Source organism: Gopherus flavomarginatus, chromosome 5, assembly GCF_025201925.1.
Source record: "Gopherus flavomarginatus isolate rGopFla2 chromosome 5, rGopFla2.mat.asm, whole genome shotgun sequence".
In the NCBI taxonomy this organism is placed as follows: domain Eukaryota; kingdom Metazoa; phylum Chordata; order Testudines; family Testudinidae; genus Gopherus; species Gopherus flavomarginatus.
This window is the reverse complement of record NC_066621.1, coordinates 105325975-105342420: the sequence shown is the minus strand read 5'-3', so window position 1 is coordinate 105342420 and position 16446 is coordinate 105325975. Positions and strand designations below refer to the sequence as shown.

At 43.0% G+C, this 16446-nt stretch overlaps 1 protein-coding gene across 7 annotated transcripts in view; it reads right to left on the bottom strand.

Moving 5' to 3' along the window:
* DPH6 (diphthamine biosynthesis 6) overlaps nt 1-16446 on the bottom strand; it is a 370092-nt gene that overhangs the window by 244475 nt on the left and 109171 nt on the right. For all 7 annotated transcript variants that reach the window (XM_050953883.1, XM_050953882.1, XM_050953884.1 and 4 more), the window contains exon 6: nt 7582-7643. In XM_050953883.1, the coding sequence (XP_050809840.1) occupies nt 7582-7643 (62 nt within the window). The remainder of the gene's footprint in view (nt 1-7581; nt 7644-16446) is intronic.

Here is a 16446-nt window from a genome sequence, read left to right as displayed (position 1 = left end):
CAATGAATTCTCAATGAGTTCTCAACGTCCCTTCCAGTGTTACATTTTTAAGATTCTATGATTGTACTTTGTATTCTGCACTGGTGAGACCAACACTGGAATACTGTGTAGAGTTCTGGAGTCCACATTTGAAAAATCAGAAAGGTGCAGAAACGAGCCACAAAAATTATTCAAGGGCTGGAGAAAATACCTCAGAGTGAGAGACTTAAAGTGTTCAATCTGTTTATCTTATCAAAAAAAGATTGAGAGGTGACTTGTTTATACAGTACAGTACAAGTAACTTTGTGGGGAAAAAAATACTGAGTAGTAAGGGACTCTTTAATCTAGTGGAAAAAGAACCAGTGGCTGGAGGCTGATGCCCAACAAATTCAAATAATAAATTAGGCACAATTTTTTTTTTGGTAACAGTAATGGTGACCATTGAAACAAAGTACCAAAGGAAGTAGTGGAGTCTTCATGTCTTGAGCTCATCAAATGATGACTACATTTCTCTTTGGAAGATGTGCTTTAGAAGTCAATGAATCAGAAGTCAATGGGCTCAATACAAGGATAATTAGATGAATTAATGGCGAGTGATAGGATGTCAGATAAGATAATACAATAGTCCTTCCGGCCTTAAAATCTATTATGTGTAATTTTTATTAATTATTATTATTATTGTCGTTGCTGATCCGACTCGTGACTTTAATTCAATTCTGAATCATTGTAAACTATGCATCTGATGCTTAACATGTTGAGCACCCTCAGCTCATTCCTTATACATGATAGAGTAACTGTCTATATCTGTCTCTAATTGAAGTGAGATCAAAAATATTAGTCCCCCATTTCCTTTTTTTTCCAGGATAAATTAAGGCAACATTATTTTTATAAGCATTTAGTCTTATAGATATATTTTCAGTGAAACTGTTTATATTTTACACAAGACTAAAGTTACTTTTATATTAGGGGATTTATGTTTACAATGCTACCAGAGGATGCATTAAGAATGATTAAAGGTCTGCAACAAGAATGATTAAAGGTCTTGAGAACATGACCTATGAAGGAAGGCTGAAGGAATTGGGTTTGTTTAGTTTGGAAAAGAGAAGACTGAGAGGGGACATGATAGCAGTTTTCAGGTATCTAAAAGGGTGTCATCAGGAGGAGGGAGAAAACTTGTTCACCTTAGCCTCCAATGATAGAACAAGAAGCAATGGGCTTAAACTGCAGCAAGGGAGATTTAGGTTGGACATTAGGAAAAAGTTCCTAACTGTCAGGGTAGTTAAACACTGGAATAGATTGCCTAGGGAAGTTGTGGAATCTCCATCTCTGGAGATATTTAAGAGTAGGTTAGATAAATGTCTATCAGGGATGGTCTAGACAGTATTTGGTCCTGCCATGAGGGCAGGGGACTGGACTCGATGACCTCTCGAGGTCCCTTCCAGTCCTGGAGTCTATGAGTCTATGAGGATTTCAAGTAATGGATATGTCTGATATGTTACATAAAACTGTACTAGTATTCCTGAGTATGGAGAGTATTAGTTAAGCTTTCAGTTTTCCTTAATAAGTATTTCTTTTAAAATATTTTTAACAGATCTGGATAACTTGAGTCATCACCTTAGCATAAAGAACACCAGGGACTCTGAACACAGACATACAAAAAGAAAGTAGTACAAAGAACTTAATCCTTTTACAGGATCAGATTTTTAATCATAGCCCTTTGACACTGAATATGAAGCTGGAAAATGTTAAATACCATTTTGCTTGCACTCTCTTCAACTTTTTATTTCTGAAAAATATCTAATAGCTCAAACAAAGATGGTATCTGTCATAAAATTCTACATGACTGTTTACTCATTTTGTGATGGAAAATTCAAATCTCATCTTAAATAAAGATAAAATTATCTTTTTAAAGCCAAAGTTATCACAGACATTTCCTTCCTAAAGAGAGAATATTTCCATGTGTAAAAATAACCAAACATACATTTAATCAAGCCTTCGTTTTCAAAAATTATACTCCTGACATACAAGACAGTTTCACCTGTCAAAAAGTGCAGCAAGGTTTTTAGAGGACAAATCTATCAAAAATAATTAATGTTGATACAATAAGAATGGACAACTTACAAAACAGTTAGTCAGAACCTTTTATTCTTTTTCCTGCCAAGAGCGTCTGCTGCAATGAATACTAAATAGAACTACTGAAAAATAAAACTAATACACAGGTTTGTTTGTCTTAAAAAAACAAAAAAACTATGAAATGCGTGTATTTTTGAGGAACAAAGAAGTTTGATATTTTTACAGCTGTAGCCTAGCTAAAAATATTTCACAGTGAGAATAAGGAATGAATGTTTACTGTGTAAGTTATTTCTAAACTTGATGATTCTGCTTTTAAGCCTTGAGTGCTGTGAGTTCTTCCTGGAAACCAACATCAAACACTTCAAAGCTGAGAGTCTAAATTTGCTGTCCTTGTTGGGAAATCCCAACTTTCAGTGCCATTGGGCTTAGGATCATATTTGGTCCTGAGCATTCTAAACTCCCAGTGAAGTCACTAGCAACTGAAGATACTTAGCACCTCAAAGGATCAGGCTCTTAATGTGCCTTTTAGAAGTAAAAGAAGCTGAGCAATATTTTTCAAGTTGCCCTCAGTGAGACAGGAACCAGCTTTGAAATACTTTAAAACACTAACATTTTTTTACAGACGTGTGTTATCTTGTTTTGCAAGCTAGATCTGACATGCATAATAAATGTGACAACTCAATAAGAATAACTTGTAAAGCTAAACCTAAATTTCATGAGAGGGGGATCTTGCCTCATAGTTGTAATGGGTCAAAACAACCTCACCTCTCATTATATTTACAAATTACACCACTCAAGAAAAGTTGATATCCAGTCCAATTCTAAACCTAAAACAAATACCAGAGTATCATGGAAACATCTTTTACAGTAGATGAAATCCAACATCAAACAAAGATACAAATAAATCTTTGATTATGTATACAAAGTGAAGCCCACATAGTCAATACAACTCATCCTCCTGCTATCCTGACCATGAAACTGCAGGGTGAAGGCAGAGTTTATCACAGAATTTTAGTAGTCAGAGATGGGAAAGGCCAATTCAATTACTGAATCCAACCTGCTGCAAGGGCAAGATTTTATAGCTCCCAGTCAGAGAACATATCAAGTATTAAACCTTCCATACACTTCATCTTCGCCAACAAGCAATAATTAAATTCTGGTGCAACTGTTCAAACCACAAACAATTTCTAGTTCTCTATCAAGGAAAAATACTGTACAAGCAAATATTACTGTTGTGTGCATTTGATTTTGATTTTTAAAAAGTTCTACACAGATTAGGGTTCTTGGCATGTTGCCAACAGAACCATCTAGTTTAGCAAGGATTGGGCACCTGTGTTACAAGGGAACTAGTTGGACAAGAACACAAATATAATCCTCTCAGTTTAACATAATTAATCAATACCTAGCTATTTAGAAAAAAATAATTCAAAAACTTTCCTTGTCACAATGAAATAATATAATTATTTTACTGTGCTGATAAAAATGACCCACGATTATGGCCCTACTTAACTTGCAATATCGAGGAAATTTCAGATTCTGCAATATTAGGCTTCCACCATAATTTTGACAGCAGGAGTCCCGGCTACCACAGGGCTGAGAGTGCGCTCCCCTGCTGTCAGCCCCAAGTGGCCACTCTCAGCCCTGAGTGGCCAACAGTGGGAGCCCACACTATCCAGCCCCCTTGTTCTCACTCTCAGCCCCAGACCCCCACCAGCGGAAAATTGCAGAAAAGTAATAATGGACTCTATTACCACAAATAATAAAGTCTGTTGTTACTTTTCTACAATTTTCCATGGTTTGTCCACAACTCAGCTGCAATTTTTGACAATCATCCTGCAATTCACACAGGGCCTTATCCATAATAAAATAGAAGCCACAGAAGAACATCATTTCACTCATAACCTTAATATCCAGGATATAAATCAGAAAAGAACATACCATATAAACTCTTTCATAAGCCGAATTTTTTTAGTAGAAAAGGGAAGCACCGGAAAAGGGGGTCAGCTTATGGACAGGTTCAGAGAGGGAGAGGTGGGACACAACCCCTCCCCACAAGAGAAGGAACAAGGAGAGGCAGCAAAGCCAGCGGAGAGAGAAGGGAAGAGGCTGGTCCAGAGAGTCTCTTCATTTCTGGCCACACTGCTCTCTCCACAACCTCCGAAGCAGCTGCAGTTCCGGGGCTGGCAGGCTGCAGGTGTGCTGCTTCGTCCCGCCCCCAGCAGGGAGTTGCCAGTGGGTGCTTAGCCCCCATCAATTTTTCCTATGCTCTGGCAGCTTTTTTTTTTCCCCCCTCCGAGCTGGCTCTCGTTTTTGTTTTTTGTTTTGCTCTGCCAGCGACACACTTTCCCCACCTCCCCACCTCCCCCCCGCACCATGTGTCCCAGTATTTCATGTCTCTTATCTGGTCATCCTAAACAGGAGGCTCCAGGGAGCAGCTCCAAGGCAAAGTGCAGAAGCAGCACATGGCAGTGGTGGAAGGGACAGCTGAACTAATGGCAACTGATAGCCTGCTGGGCGGCGGCTGCTGCACAGAGAACTTAGGGGAACGGGGAGCTGATGGGGGGCTGCCGGTCCACCCTGGTTCCAAGCCCCCATCAGCTAGCTGCAATGGGCTGCTCTTCCTGCAAGCAGTGGACAAAGCAGGCGGCTCCCAAACGACATTATAAGGGAGCATTGCGCAACTTTAAACGAACATGTTCTCAAATTGATCAGCAACATAAAGAAATAACAGAGGAGTCAGCAACCTTTCAGAAGAGGAGTGCCGAGTCTTAATTTATTCACTCTAATTTAAGGTTCTGCATGCCAGTAACACATTTTAATGTTTTTAGGAGGTCTCTTTCTAAGTCTATAATATATAACTAAACTATTGTTGTATATAAAGTAAATAAGGTTTTTAAAATGTTTAAGAAGCTTCATTTAAAATTAAATTAAAATGTAGAGCTCCTCAGACCAGTGGCCAGGACCTGGGCAGTGTGAGTGACACTGAAAATCAGCTCGCGTGCCCCTCAAATAACATTTACCAGGAAGACTTTAAGCCCTCCCCCGCCCCCTCCTTTCCCCATTGGATCCCTCCACAAATCCCCACCCCCATCCCCGCCCCCTCACTGCGCCATTGGCTCCCTCCCCAAATCCCCGCCTCTTGCCAATCACGCCATGCCCAGGAGACACAGGGGAGCGCAGGGCCAGGGTGAGTGTGAGTCTGGCCTGGCCCCGAGCAGCCAGGACTCGGGTGCGGTACCTGGAGGGAGAGTAGGGGGGCGGCCCACGGGGCCAGGAGGCGGCTGTTCTCCCCACCTGGGCAGTGGGACTCGGGAGCAGCTGCTGTTGCAGCTCCCACTGCTGCGGGGGAGGAAGTGGCCAAGCACGTGGTGCTCGGTGGCTGCGGCTTTGGCGCCCGGGCCGGAACCCTCCAAGCCCGGGCCTGCTGCAGGGATCCAGCAGCGCGCACACTTCGCCCAGTCCCTGGCCAGTCACATCCGGGCTGGCTGCCCAGCTGGTGCAATCCGGCAGCGGAGGCATCGGCAGCCCAGCCCTGTTTGTTTCCCTGCGGGACCCGAGCGGGATGGGGGGGCTGGGGCCTGCTGCCCCCACTCTGGGGCCGCCCACGGGATTGCACCAGTTGCGCAGCCAGCCCAGAGGTGTCTGGCCAGGGGCTGGGCGCGCGCGCTGCGTCCTCGCAGCAGGCCCGGGCTTGGGGGGTTCGTGGGCACCAGAGCCGCAGCCGCCGAGCTTGGCCAGTGGCTGCTTCCTCCCCCTGCGGCAGTGGGAGCTGCAGCAGTGGCTGCTCCCAAGTCCCGCTGCCCAGATGGGGAGAACAGCCGCTGCCTGGCCCCCGCAGGCCACCCCCACTCTCCCTCCAGGCACCGAGCCCGAGTCCTGCCTGCTCGGGGCCAGGCCAGACTCACACTCACCCCAGCCCCGCACTCTCCTGAGTCTCCCAGTCCTCCCTCCAACACTTGCAGAGGGAGGAGGAATCGGGGGTGGGGGATTATTTATTGATTTATTTTGCTCTGCCGCCATTTTTTCCCCCTCTGCCCCCTCCCCGCCCCCCCCACATCCCGATATTTGACCTGGGTGATCTGGTCACCCTAGCTGGAAGGGACCTCAGGAGGTCATCTAGTCCAACCCCCTGCTCAGAGCAGGACCAATTCCCAACTAAATCATCCCAGCCAGGGCTTTGTCAAGCCTGACGTTGAAAACCTCTAAGGAAAGAGATTCCACCACCTCTCTAGGTAACCCATTCCAGTGCTTCACCACTCTCCTAGTGAAAAGTTTTTCCTAATATCCAACCTAAACCTCCCCCACTGCAACTTGAGACCATTACTCCTTGTTCTGTCATCTGATACCACTGAGAATAGTCTAGATCCATCCTCTTTGGAACCCACTTTTAGGTAGCTGAAAGCAGCTATCAAATCCCCCCTCATTCTTCTCTTCTGCAGACTAAATAATCCCAGTTCCCTCAGCCACTCCTCATAAGTCATGTGGTCCAGCCCCCTAATCATTTTTGTTGCCCTCCGCTGGACTATTTCCAATTTTTCCACAATTGGATGAATGGTAGGGAGGATTTGGGGAGGCTGCATATCATCGATAATTCTGGGGCTAAGTGCATGCTCCAGTCTTTCCAAGATGACCCATTTCAGTGGAATAGGCTTTGGAAGCTACTCCAGCCAATAAAATGTTTTAGCATATAGGCAGGATGTTTCCTGCCTAGATTTTTCTTTTTCAGATAATCTCAGTGCCAAGAGAAGCTACAGAGACCATACTGAGAAAAAGAGTTCCCTTTAAATGAAGTATCAGGTTAAATATTGTCTATATTTGGATGCTTAGCATACAGTATCTCTGTTAGTTAAAATTAGAAAACTTAAAAAAAATGGCAGAAATCAACTATATTCTAACTACAATACATACTCTTTACTCTTATTTCTAAGAGAGTTGGTGACTTTTGATGGAGTCATCAACCTTAATGCTATGGGAAAGGAAACAACCACTTATTCCTTCTTGAGTTTTCCAGCCCACACCTTCCCAGAAAACCCTTAAAATTAATCTTTACTGTTGTGCACACATCACATCTGTTTCAGAGCACAAAACTGCTTCATATAGATTCCCAAATACATGGTTGCCACTTCAAATTCCAAAATGTTTTATTTCTCAGTACTCATATTTATCTAATTCTGACAGTCCCTGTCATGATCAGCCACTTTAACATTACTTTTGGCTAGTTAAGACCATCATAATTACCTAAAAGTCAGTTTGCCCTTAATACTGAGGGTTCTTATCCTCTACTTTACTTTTCAAAACATACAATATGACACCTCTTGCCAACTGACTTCAGCAGGAGTTCCATTCTCATATGAAGTACACAGAAGATGTCTATGTCTTTTGTAAAACAAACTTTAGCATAACACCTTGTTTCTGAAAGTAAGTAATTGTTTCTAAAATTAAGTTAATTTTATTAAGTGAGCTTATATATATATATAATTTCTCTTTTGAAACATTGCGTATTTTGAGCATGCTTTAAGTGATACTTACCTCCATAAGATAAGGCTCCATTTGATCCAATGTTTTTCCTAGATGTTTATCTGGATCTAAACCTGCCAAGATATATTAAAATATATTTAACAAATAAAATAAATGAAAATAGTTTAGACATCAAAGTGGACTTTTTTTGTAACATTGTCCTTTGGAAGTCAGTTCCTGTATATTTAAAATCATTTTGATCCTAAAGTAAATGTACTAAGCTGGAATTCTCTCACTTATTCCCTTTGGACAATCAGTTTCCATGCTTGTAAAAAATAAGGCTCATTTCCTTTGTACTGCGTCAACTGGAAAATGTATTGTTTTACTATATGATTTCATTTCTAAGAAACTTCATCAAGCACAAGGAAATATAGATAATTCAGGTACATAGTAATAAAATACTACCACAGTCTGTGCAAGTTTATGTATTTAGATACAGTAGAACATCAGCCTTACAAACACCTCAGGAATGGAGATTGTTCATAACGCTGAAATGTTCGTAACTCTGAACATTATGGATATTCTTTCAAAAGTTTACAACAGAACATTGACTTAATACAGCTTTGAAACTTTACTACAAAGAGGAAAAATGCTGCTTTGTCCTTTTTTCACAGTTTACTTTTAATGCAGTACTGTACTATGTATTTGCCCTTTTTTTTGGTCTTGGCTCTTCCGTTCCCTGATAGTGCACTTCCGGTTCCAAATGAGGTAAATGGTTGACTGGTCAGTTTGTAACTCTGCTGTTTGTGACAGTGAGGTGCTATAAAAAAAAACTAACTCTATAGTTCCCCCACTATTCAGAGGTGACAAATTTGCCAATGCACCCCTCATATTTTCTTTTACATATGCCTTTGCCTAGCCATATGTATGTGTATCTCTCTCTCTCTCTCTCTGACACACGCATACACACAGCATAAAAATGGTTTATACTTGCAGTGTCTCTTCAGTTTGGAAGGTGAGGGCTCCTTTGTTGCTTCATTTCTTTTTGTATCTTTGACTTTTCTTTTAAGTGTTTTTGATGTTTGTGTGTTTCCATTTTTCATTTTGACTGAACAGTTATGTTTTCATTGAGGTGTAAATATTAACGATGAGCTTCTTTTTTGTAAATGGAATCATAGACTCATAGACTCTAGGACTGGAAGGGACCTCGAGAGGTCATCGAGTCCAGTCCCCTGCCCTCATGGCAGGACCAAATACTGTCTAGACCATCCCTAATAGACATTTATCTAACCTACTCTTAAATATCTCCAGAGATGGAGATTCCACAACTTCCCTAGGCATGTTTAACTACCCTGACAGTTAGGAACTTTTTCCTAATGTCCAACCTAAATCTTCCTTGCTGCAGTTTAAGCCCATTGCTTCTTGTTCTATCATTGGAGGCTAAGGTGAACAAGTTTTCTCCCTCCTCCTGATGACAACCTTTTAGATACCTGAAAACTGCTATCATGTCCCCTCTCAGTCTTCTCTTTTCCAAACTAAACAAACCCAATTCCTTCAGCCTTCCTTCATAGGTCATGTTCTCAAGACCTTTAATCATTCTCGTTGCTCTTCTCTGGACCCTCTCCAGTTTCTCCACATCCAGTCTTTCCAAGATGACCCCTTTCAGTGGAGCAGGCTTAATCATTTAACTGGCTGCCTTTGCTCCTTTGAATCATTTAACTGGCTGCCTTTGCTCCTGCATTAGCTTTTTGCCTTTGTGTTTTGTCAACAGACATATCACTTTAGGCTGTGATGTAGTCAGTTCTTGGGAGCAGAGCACACAACTGGATCTAGTCAGTATTTGGATGGAAAAATATTCATGTCCAATAGCGCCTCAGAATCTGTTGTGTGAGGTAACTTTTCTCCTTCTCGGTCAATAAAAAAAAAAAAAAAAGATCCCAGTTAGCTCTGAGGAGGCACTATGCTACTGGAAGTGTCATCTTTCAGCTGAAACATTAAAAAAACAGAGGTCCTAACTATTTGAAGTTAATAAAAATCCAGTGGTGATTTTTGAAAGAAGAGGAATGCTGGCAAAATTACCATCTGAATAGTTACATTCTGCCAACCGTACCTAAATTATTCAATATTTTTCACTGGATATAGTATTTACCCTTATTTCCTAGGCTACATTGCTTCTGCCATCAGAGATGGCTGCATTTCAGGAGCGGATGAAGCAATATCTATAGCAGGGGTCAGCAACCTTTCACAAGTAGTGTGCCAAGTTCACTGTAATTTAAGGTTTCGCATGCCAGTAATATATTTTAACATTTGTAGAAGATCTTTCTCTCTGTCTACATTATATAAACTATTGTATTTAAAGTAAATAAGGTTTTTAAAATATTTAAGAAGCTTCATTTAAAATAAAATTAAAATGCAGATCTTATCAATTTAGTGTGATCCTTGTCTGGGGTCCCAGCCACCAGCCCCGCTCAGCCTGCTGCCAGTCTGGGCTCCAGCCGCTGGCCCTGGGGTTCCATTCACTCAGTGGGCTGAGTAGGTGGCTGAGTGGCTCAGTCCACTGCCAGTCGGGGTCCCAGCCGCTGGCCGGCCTGGGTGAGCAGCTCAGTCCACTGCTGGTCTGGGGTCCCAGCCACCAGTCCTGCTCAGCCCGCTGCCGGTCTGAGTGAATGGAACCCCAGGCTGGGACTTCAGACTGGCAACTGGGACCTCAGACCGGCAGCAGACTGAGCTGCTCAGCCCACTGCTGGTCTGAGGTCCCAACCCCGCTCACCCCACTGCCAGTTGAATGAATGGAACCCCAGCCTGACAGAGGGCTGCACAGGGCCAGCAGCTGGACCCCAGACCGGCAGTGGGCTGAGCGGGGCTGGTGGCTGGAACCCCAGAAAAGGATCCCAGGCCCTGCTCAGCCCGCTGCCGGCCTGGGCTGAGCGAGGCCAGCAGCAGGCTGAGCCGATCCCAGCCACCGGCCCTCCTTAGCCCACTACCAACCTGGGGTTCTGCTCACCCAGGCCAGTAAGAGGCTGAGCAGGGCCGGTAGCAGGAAGCCCAGACCAGCACCCCGCTGAGTGCAGGCGGCACTCCAGACTGGCAACAGACTGAGCCACTCAACCCACCGCCAGCCCCGCTCAGTCCGCTGCCGGCTGAGTGAATGAAACCCCAGGCCAGCAGCGGGCTGAGCAGCTCAGCCCACCGCCGCTCTGGGGTTCCGGCCGCCAGCTCCTGCCCAGCCAGGGTCTCAGCCACCGGCCTGCTCAGCCCGCTGCCAGCCTGGGGTTCCTTGGGGGTCCCCAGGCCAGCAGTGGGCGCTGACTGGGGCTGGCGGCTGGGACCCCGGCTGGCAACGGGGCAACAGCTGGAATCCCAGAGCGGCTGTGGGCTGAGCCACTCAGCCCGCTGATGCGTGCCATCAAAAATCGGCTCACATGCTGTAGGGTGCCGACCTCTGATCTACAGTATAGCTTGTAAAGCACTTTGGGATCCTTCAATAAGAAAGACACTATATAAATGTAAGATATATTAATAATATTAATTAATTATTATTATAATAAAGTTTTTGCTAATTTCAAGTAACTGGCATACATTCACGTTTGTTGATAATGGACTCAGTTTATTTAAAATTCTGTGAAGCTGAAACAATTTAAGTAAGTTAGATTTTAAAACATTTAGGAAGATTTTAAACATTTAATTGAAGCATATTGCAAATTATTTCACAACCTGAGGGAACTGCTTTAAAGATTGCTTAATAGCTAAAATGGAAAAAGTCACTTTTTTTTCTGTATGTCATTAATAGAGTGAAACTTCATGTTTATATAGATTTGAGAATGTAATCTGCAACTTTGGATAAGATGCTATCCAACTATGACTGTGGCCAATATGAGAATCATTTTAAAATATTTTAATTTTATTTTGGGGGTTCATTCAGTTTCATTCAGTTTAGAAGTGATCCTTTCCAATGAAATCTATATGGGGAGTGGATATAAACTGTGGTTTAACAAAAGCTTTAAGAACCAGATGAATTTACAGTACCTTCAGAACCAGTCACTTGCAAATTGTGATTCTCTAGTGGTATACACTAAATCTAGGAAAGCTCTCATAATCAGTCAAATGCAATTACCAATCCTGTTTCTACTATCAAGGTAATGAACTATCAATATTTATATATAATCATAAATCACAGAACCCAACTTAACTTTAACTATTTGGGTTTTTTTTCCCCTTAAAGAAAGGTATAGATTACTTTAGAGTCTCATAACAATTCAGATTAAAGCAGAAGAATATACTATAGACACTTACTACATGTTATTTAATCACATCATACAGATTTTTTCTCAGTGTGACCAGCTCTGAAGAAAGCTGGATGAGTGGATAAACCCACAACTAGTCCAAAACCTGGATAACTACACAGAATTAAGAAATTAATTAGGAGGAAGAACCATAATTTGCAGAGCTGACATCTATTTTACTTTACTTGCATGTATCAACGGGAAGCAATTACGATTCAATTAAAATATTCAATTTTATTACTTTACTGACTGACCTTGAAGTTAATGCCTGTTTTATTTAATTGCATCATCTATGAGTAAATGTTAACCCTAGAATGTTATGCCCCATTATTTTCAATGCATTTTTCAACTCCCCAATTGAATTATATCAGTTAATTTATTATCTGCTGTCAAGAAAGCAAGTGAGGCTTTATTTCTTTGAGACAATCCAGTATATGATGAGAGAAACATCATGAAAGATTTGATAACGCTGTTTTTAACAGCGCCCAGTAAAATGAATTGTGCACTCATCTCAACTTTTGTGGCCAAGACTTTTATTGTAAAATCAGTATGCGGGTACAAATGGTGTAATTACTTTGAGAAGCAATTTCTAGTCCATCTGTAATTCCTGATAAATTCATTGACAAGAACTGAATATCTTCTTGCATTAGTCAGCAAGGACTGCAGAGCAATCTTTTGTTAATATCCACTTTGCACAATGCCACAAGACAACTGCTAGAATTAACTGCAACATTGTAAAAGGACTTATACAGAAATTTACCAAATTTCAATCCTCACACTGTTGTGCAAAAAAATGCGTAAAATGTACAGATGACCACTAAAAGTCAAGCATTTCAGAAGTGAAAAGTCAGAGTGCATTACATGACTGCAAAATATATTTTAAATTGTTCATTTTGTTCACACATACAAGTATACCATAAAGTCTTAAAATTAAATCCACTCTTGTAGATACATTTTATGATATCATTTAAAAAACCCTCAAGGCTCTGTTTTCATAACATGATATTCACTTAGCACAACAGAAAATGTAACAACTCATTGTATCTATGGCCACGTCCAGACTAGGGTATTAAAATCGATTTTAGATACGCAACTTCAGCTACGTGAATAACGTAGCTGAAGTCGAATTTCTAAAATCGAGGTACTCACCCATCCAGACGGCGCGGCATCAATGTCCGCGGCTCTCCATGTCGATTCCGGAACTCCGTTCGGGTTGATGGAGTTCCGGAATCGATGTAAGCGCGCTCGGGGATCGATACATTGCGTCCAGACTAGACGCGATATATCGATCCCCGAGCAATCGATTTTAACCCGCCGATGCCGCGGGTTAGTCTGGACGGACGTGGGCTATGAAAACATAGTTTGAAAAAGATCTTCTCTTGTATGCATGTTTTGGAATTTAAGTGACTATATGCTTTTAAATGAAATATTTTAATAGACTAAATCCCAATTTTTTTCCCTTTATTTCAACAAAGAATAATCCTAAAAGAACATCAAAGTATATGTACTCGATCATAAGCCGGTTCGTTATAAGATGACCCCCACCAAGATGGATAAGTAAAAATGGAAAATTTGTATGACCCGTTCATAAGCCAACCCTATAATTCAAGAGTCAGCAAACTTTGGCTCCTGGGCCATCAGGATAAACCACTGGTGGGCCGAGATGGTTTGTTTACCTCAAGCATCTGAAGGCACAGAGGTAAACCTAAGTAAACAAAGTGTCCCGGAAAACCAGCTGCTTACCCTGATGGGTTGGGACAGCAACTGCTGGGGAAATTTTGGGAGGAGGAGAAGCTGGAGGTCAGCAGAGTAACCCCTGTGACAACTCTCCGCATGACCCCATCCCTGGCCCGGACCCCCACATTCTCCCCATTCCATTCCTTCCCACCTTATCTGGGGAGGGCCAGGGGAAGATGTCTCTGGCCTGGCTGGAGCTGCTCCAGCAGGCTGGACGGCTTGGCCGCAGCATGTTCCAGTGGGCTGGGCTGGGAGGCATGGCCGCAGCATGCTCCAGCGGGCCAGGCAGCGTGGCCACAGCATGCTCTGGGGGGCGGGGCCGAGCAACCCAGCTGCAGCCCCAGAGCTGCAGCCCCAGAGCTGCAGCTGCTTCAGAGGCTGGGGGAAGAGCTGCATGGCCAGAAGTGGAGAGACTCTGTCCCTGCCTCTTCCCTTCTCTCTCTTCTGGCTGTGCTGTCTCTCCTTGCTCCCTCTGTTGGGTGAAGGGCTGTGTCCCACCTCTCCCTCTCTATACCGTTTATAAGATGACCCCCTTCTCTGGTGCTTCCCTTTTTTATTAAAAAAATTTGGCTTATGAATGAGTATATACGGTAAGTCTTATTTATTGCTTCCAATGAATAGTCTGCTGTGCAATTCTTGTAATAAACCACACTGTGACAGATTGTAATCCCAGATGCATGGGATTATAGATACCCCATTGCAAGCAACCCATTCTGATCCAATTGTTTTTTTGTTGTTTTTTTTTTTTTTCAAATTATAGAGAAGCAATAGGTGCTCCATAGCTAAGGTTAAGGTGATTTCCTTTTCATTGCCTGATATTCCAACCCTTCCTATCTGTGTTCCCCCTGCACCCCTCAAAAATACATCTCCCTGAAATTTGACATGCTACATCACATTGGGACAAAATTTCTCTGGGAAGCTTGGAAAATAATTTTATAGCTACGGTATTTAAAATTTTCCACTATCATTGCCTTTTGAAAAACATTCTCACATTTTTTTAATCCATCATGTTCTCTAAATATCCTTGGTTTAGTTGACCTTGCTGTGAAATTCCTTTTACTGTTGGGAGGGTTAGCGATAGACCTACCAAGATACAGAAAATAGAGATCACACTTGTGAGATAAGGTAGGCAGGGAAGGGGTTTACCTCAAGTTCATTAGAGAGGGTTTCAAATGAAAGTTGAGGCAAAAAAGGATATAGAAAAAGTGAGGGAAAATTCATGAGATGAAAAATAATCTCTCTCAACATCTTTTTTCAGTTCAGGAAGAAAACAGTCCAGTGAGGAGGAACTGAGAAACTAACCATCTAGCTTACACAGAAGAATGGATGGGGAACAAAAGACTGGGAGGATCACATGGAAGGGTGATTGGAGCTGTTCTCGTACTTGGAATGAAGGACCACAGGACTAGTCATTCAAAATATGTATGACACATTCTGGGCTTGACCTTGCTCCCACTCAAGTCAACAGAAAAATTCCCACTTGTTTTAATGGAGCAGAATGAAGCCTTAAGTAAATAATATAAAACCAATTAGCATATCTCCAACAGAATATTTCCATTTCCAAAGAAAACAAGAAGATAAGAACATGAGAACGGCCATAATGGATCAGATCAAAGTTCCACCTAGTCCAGTATCCAGTCTTCTGACAGTGGCCAATGCCAAGTGCTCCAGAGGGAATGAACAGAACAGGTAATCATCAAGTGATTCATCCCCTCTCACCCATTCCCAGACTCTGGCAAACAGAGGCTAGGGATGCCATTCCTCTCCATCCTGGCTAATAGCCACTGATGGACCTATCATCCATGAACTTATCAAGTTCTTTTTTGAACCCTGTTATAGTTTTGGCCTTCACAACATCTTCTGGCAAGGAGTTCCACAGGTTGACACTGTGCTGTGTGAAAAAATACTTCCTTTTATTTGTTTTAAATCTGCTGCCTAGTAATTTCATTTCAAGATCTCTAGTTCTTATGTTATGAGACTCAGTAAAACACACTTCCTTATTTATTTTCTCCACATCAGTTATGATTTTATAGACCTCTATCATATCCCCCCTTAGTCATCTCTTTTCCAAGCTGAAAAGTCCCAGTCTTTTTAATCTCTCCTCATATGGCAGTGTAGCAATGCGTGACTCACTGCTGCGGCACCTCCTGCTGGTCATCCTGGGAATTAGCTCTCCAGCCTCCAGGGCGCTCTCTGGTGGCCAACGTCCCACTTGCTGCTGGCTCTCATGTACCTCCCGGACCCCAGTGCCTTTTTCCTTGGGGTTCTGCCTCAGCATTGTCCCCGTAGATCGGAGTCTCCCCTCACAGGGGAACCCCCAACCTTCTATCCCCACCTCACCTCAGCCTGTGGCTACTTCCAGTCTCCATATAGTCCATGCTCACTGGAACAGACTGCAATATACAAGCCATTCATTACTGGCAAAGGTGGGGGGCTGGACCTGCTGCCTTTGCCTACCCTGGGCTGCACCTCTGCAACCCCAGTACCCTTCCTGGCCTTTAGCAAGGTCTGCAGTCTGGGGATGTTCCAGGCTGGAGCTCCCCAGCTCCTCTCATCTTCCCCCAGCCCTGCTACATTCCAGGTACCCTGCTCAGCTCCCCAGCAGTGAGGGCCGTCTCTCTCAACAGCTAGAGAGAGACTTTCTTAGCTCCAGCCTAGCAGCCCCTTTATAGGGCCGGCTGTGGCCTGATTGGGGCATGGCCTCAGCTGAGGCTGCTTCCCTAATCAGCTGTGCCTATTGACTCCCCAGGACAGCCCTTTCCCTGGGCTGCTTCTACCCCCTCAGGGCTGGAGCGGTTGACCACCCCACTACAGGGAGCCATTCCATACCCCTAATCATTTTTGTTGCCCTTTTCTGAACCTTTTCCAATTCCAATATATCTTTTTGAGATGGGGCGACCATATCTGCATGCAGTAT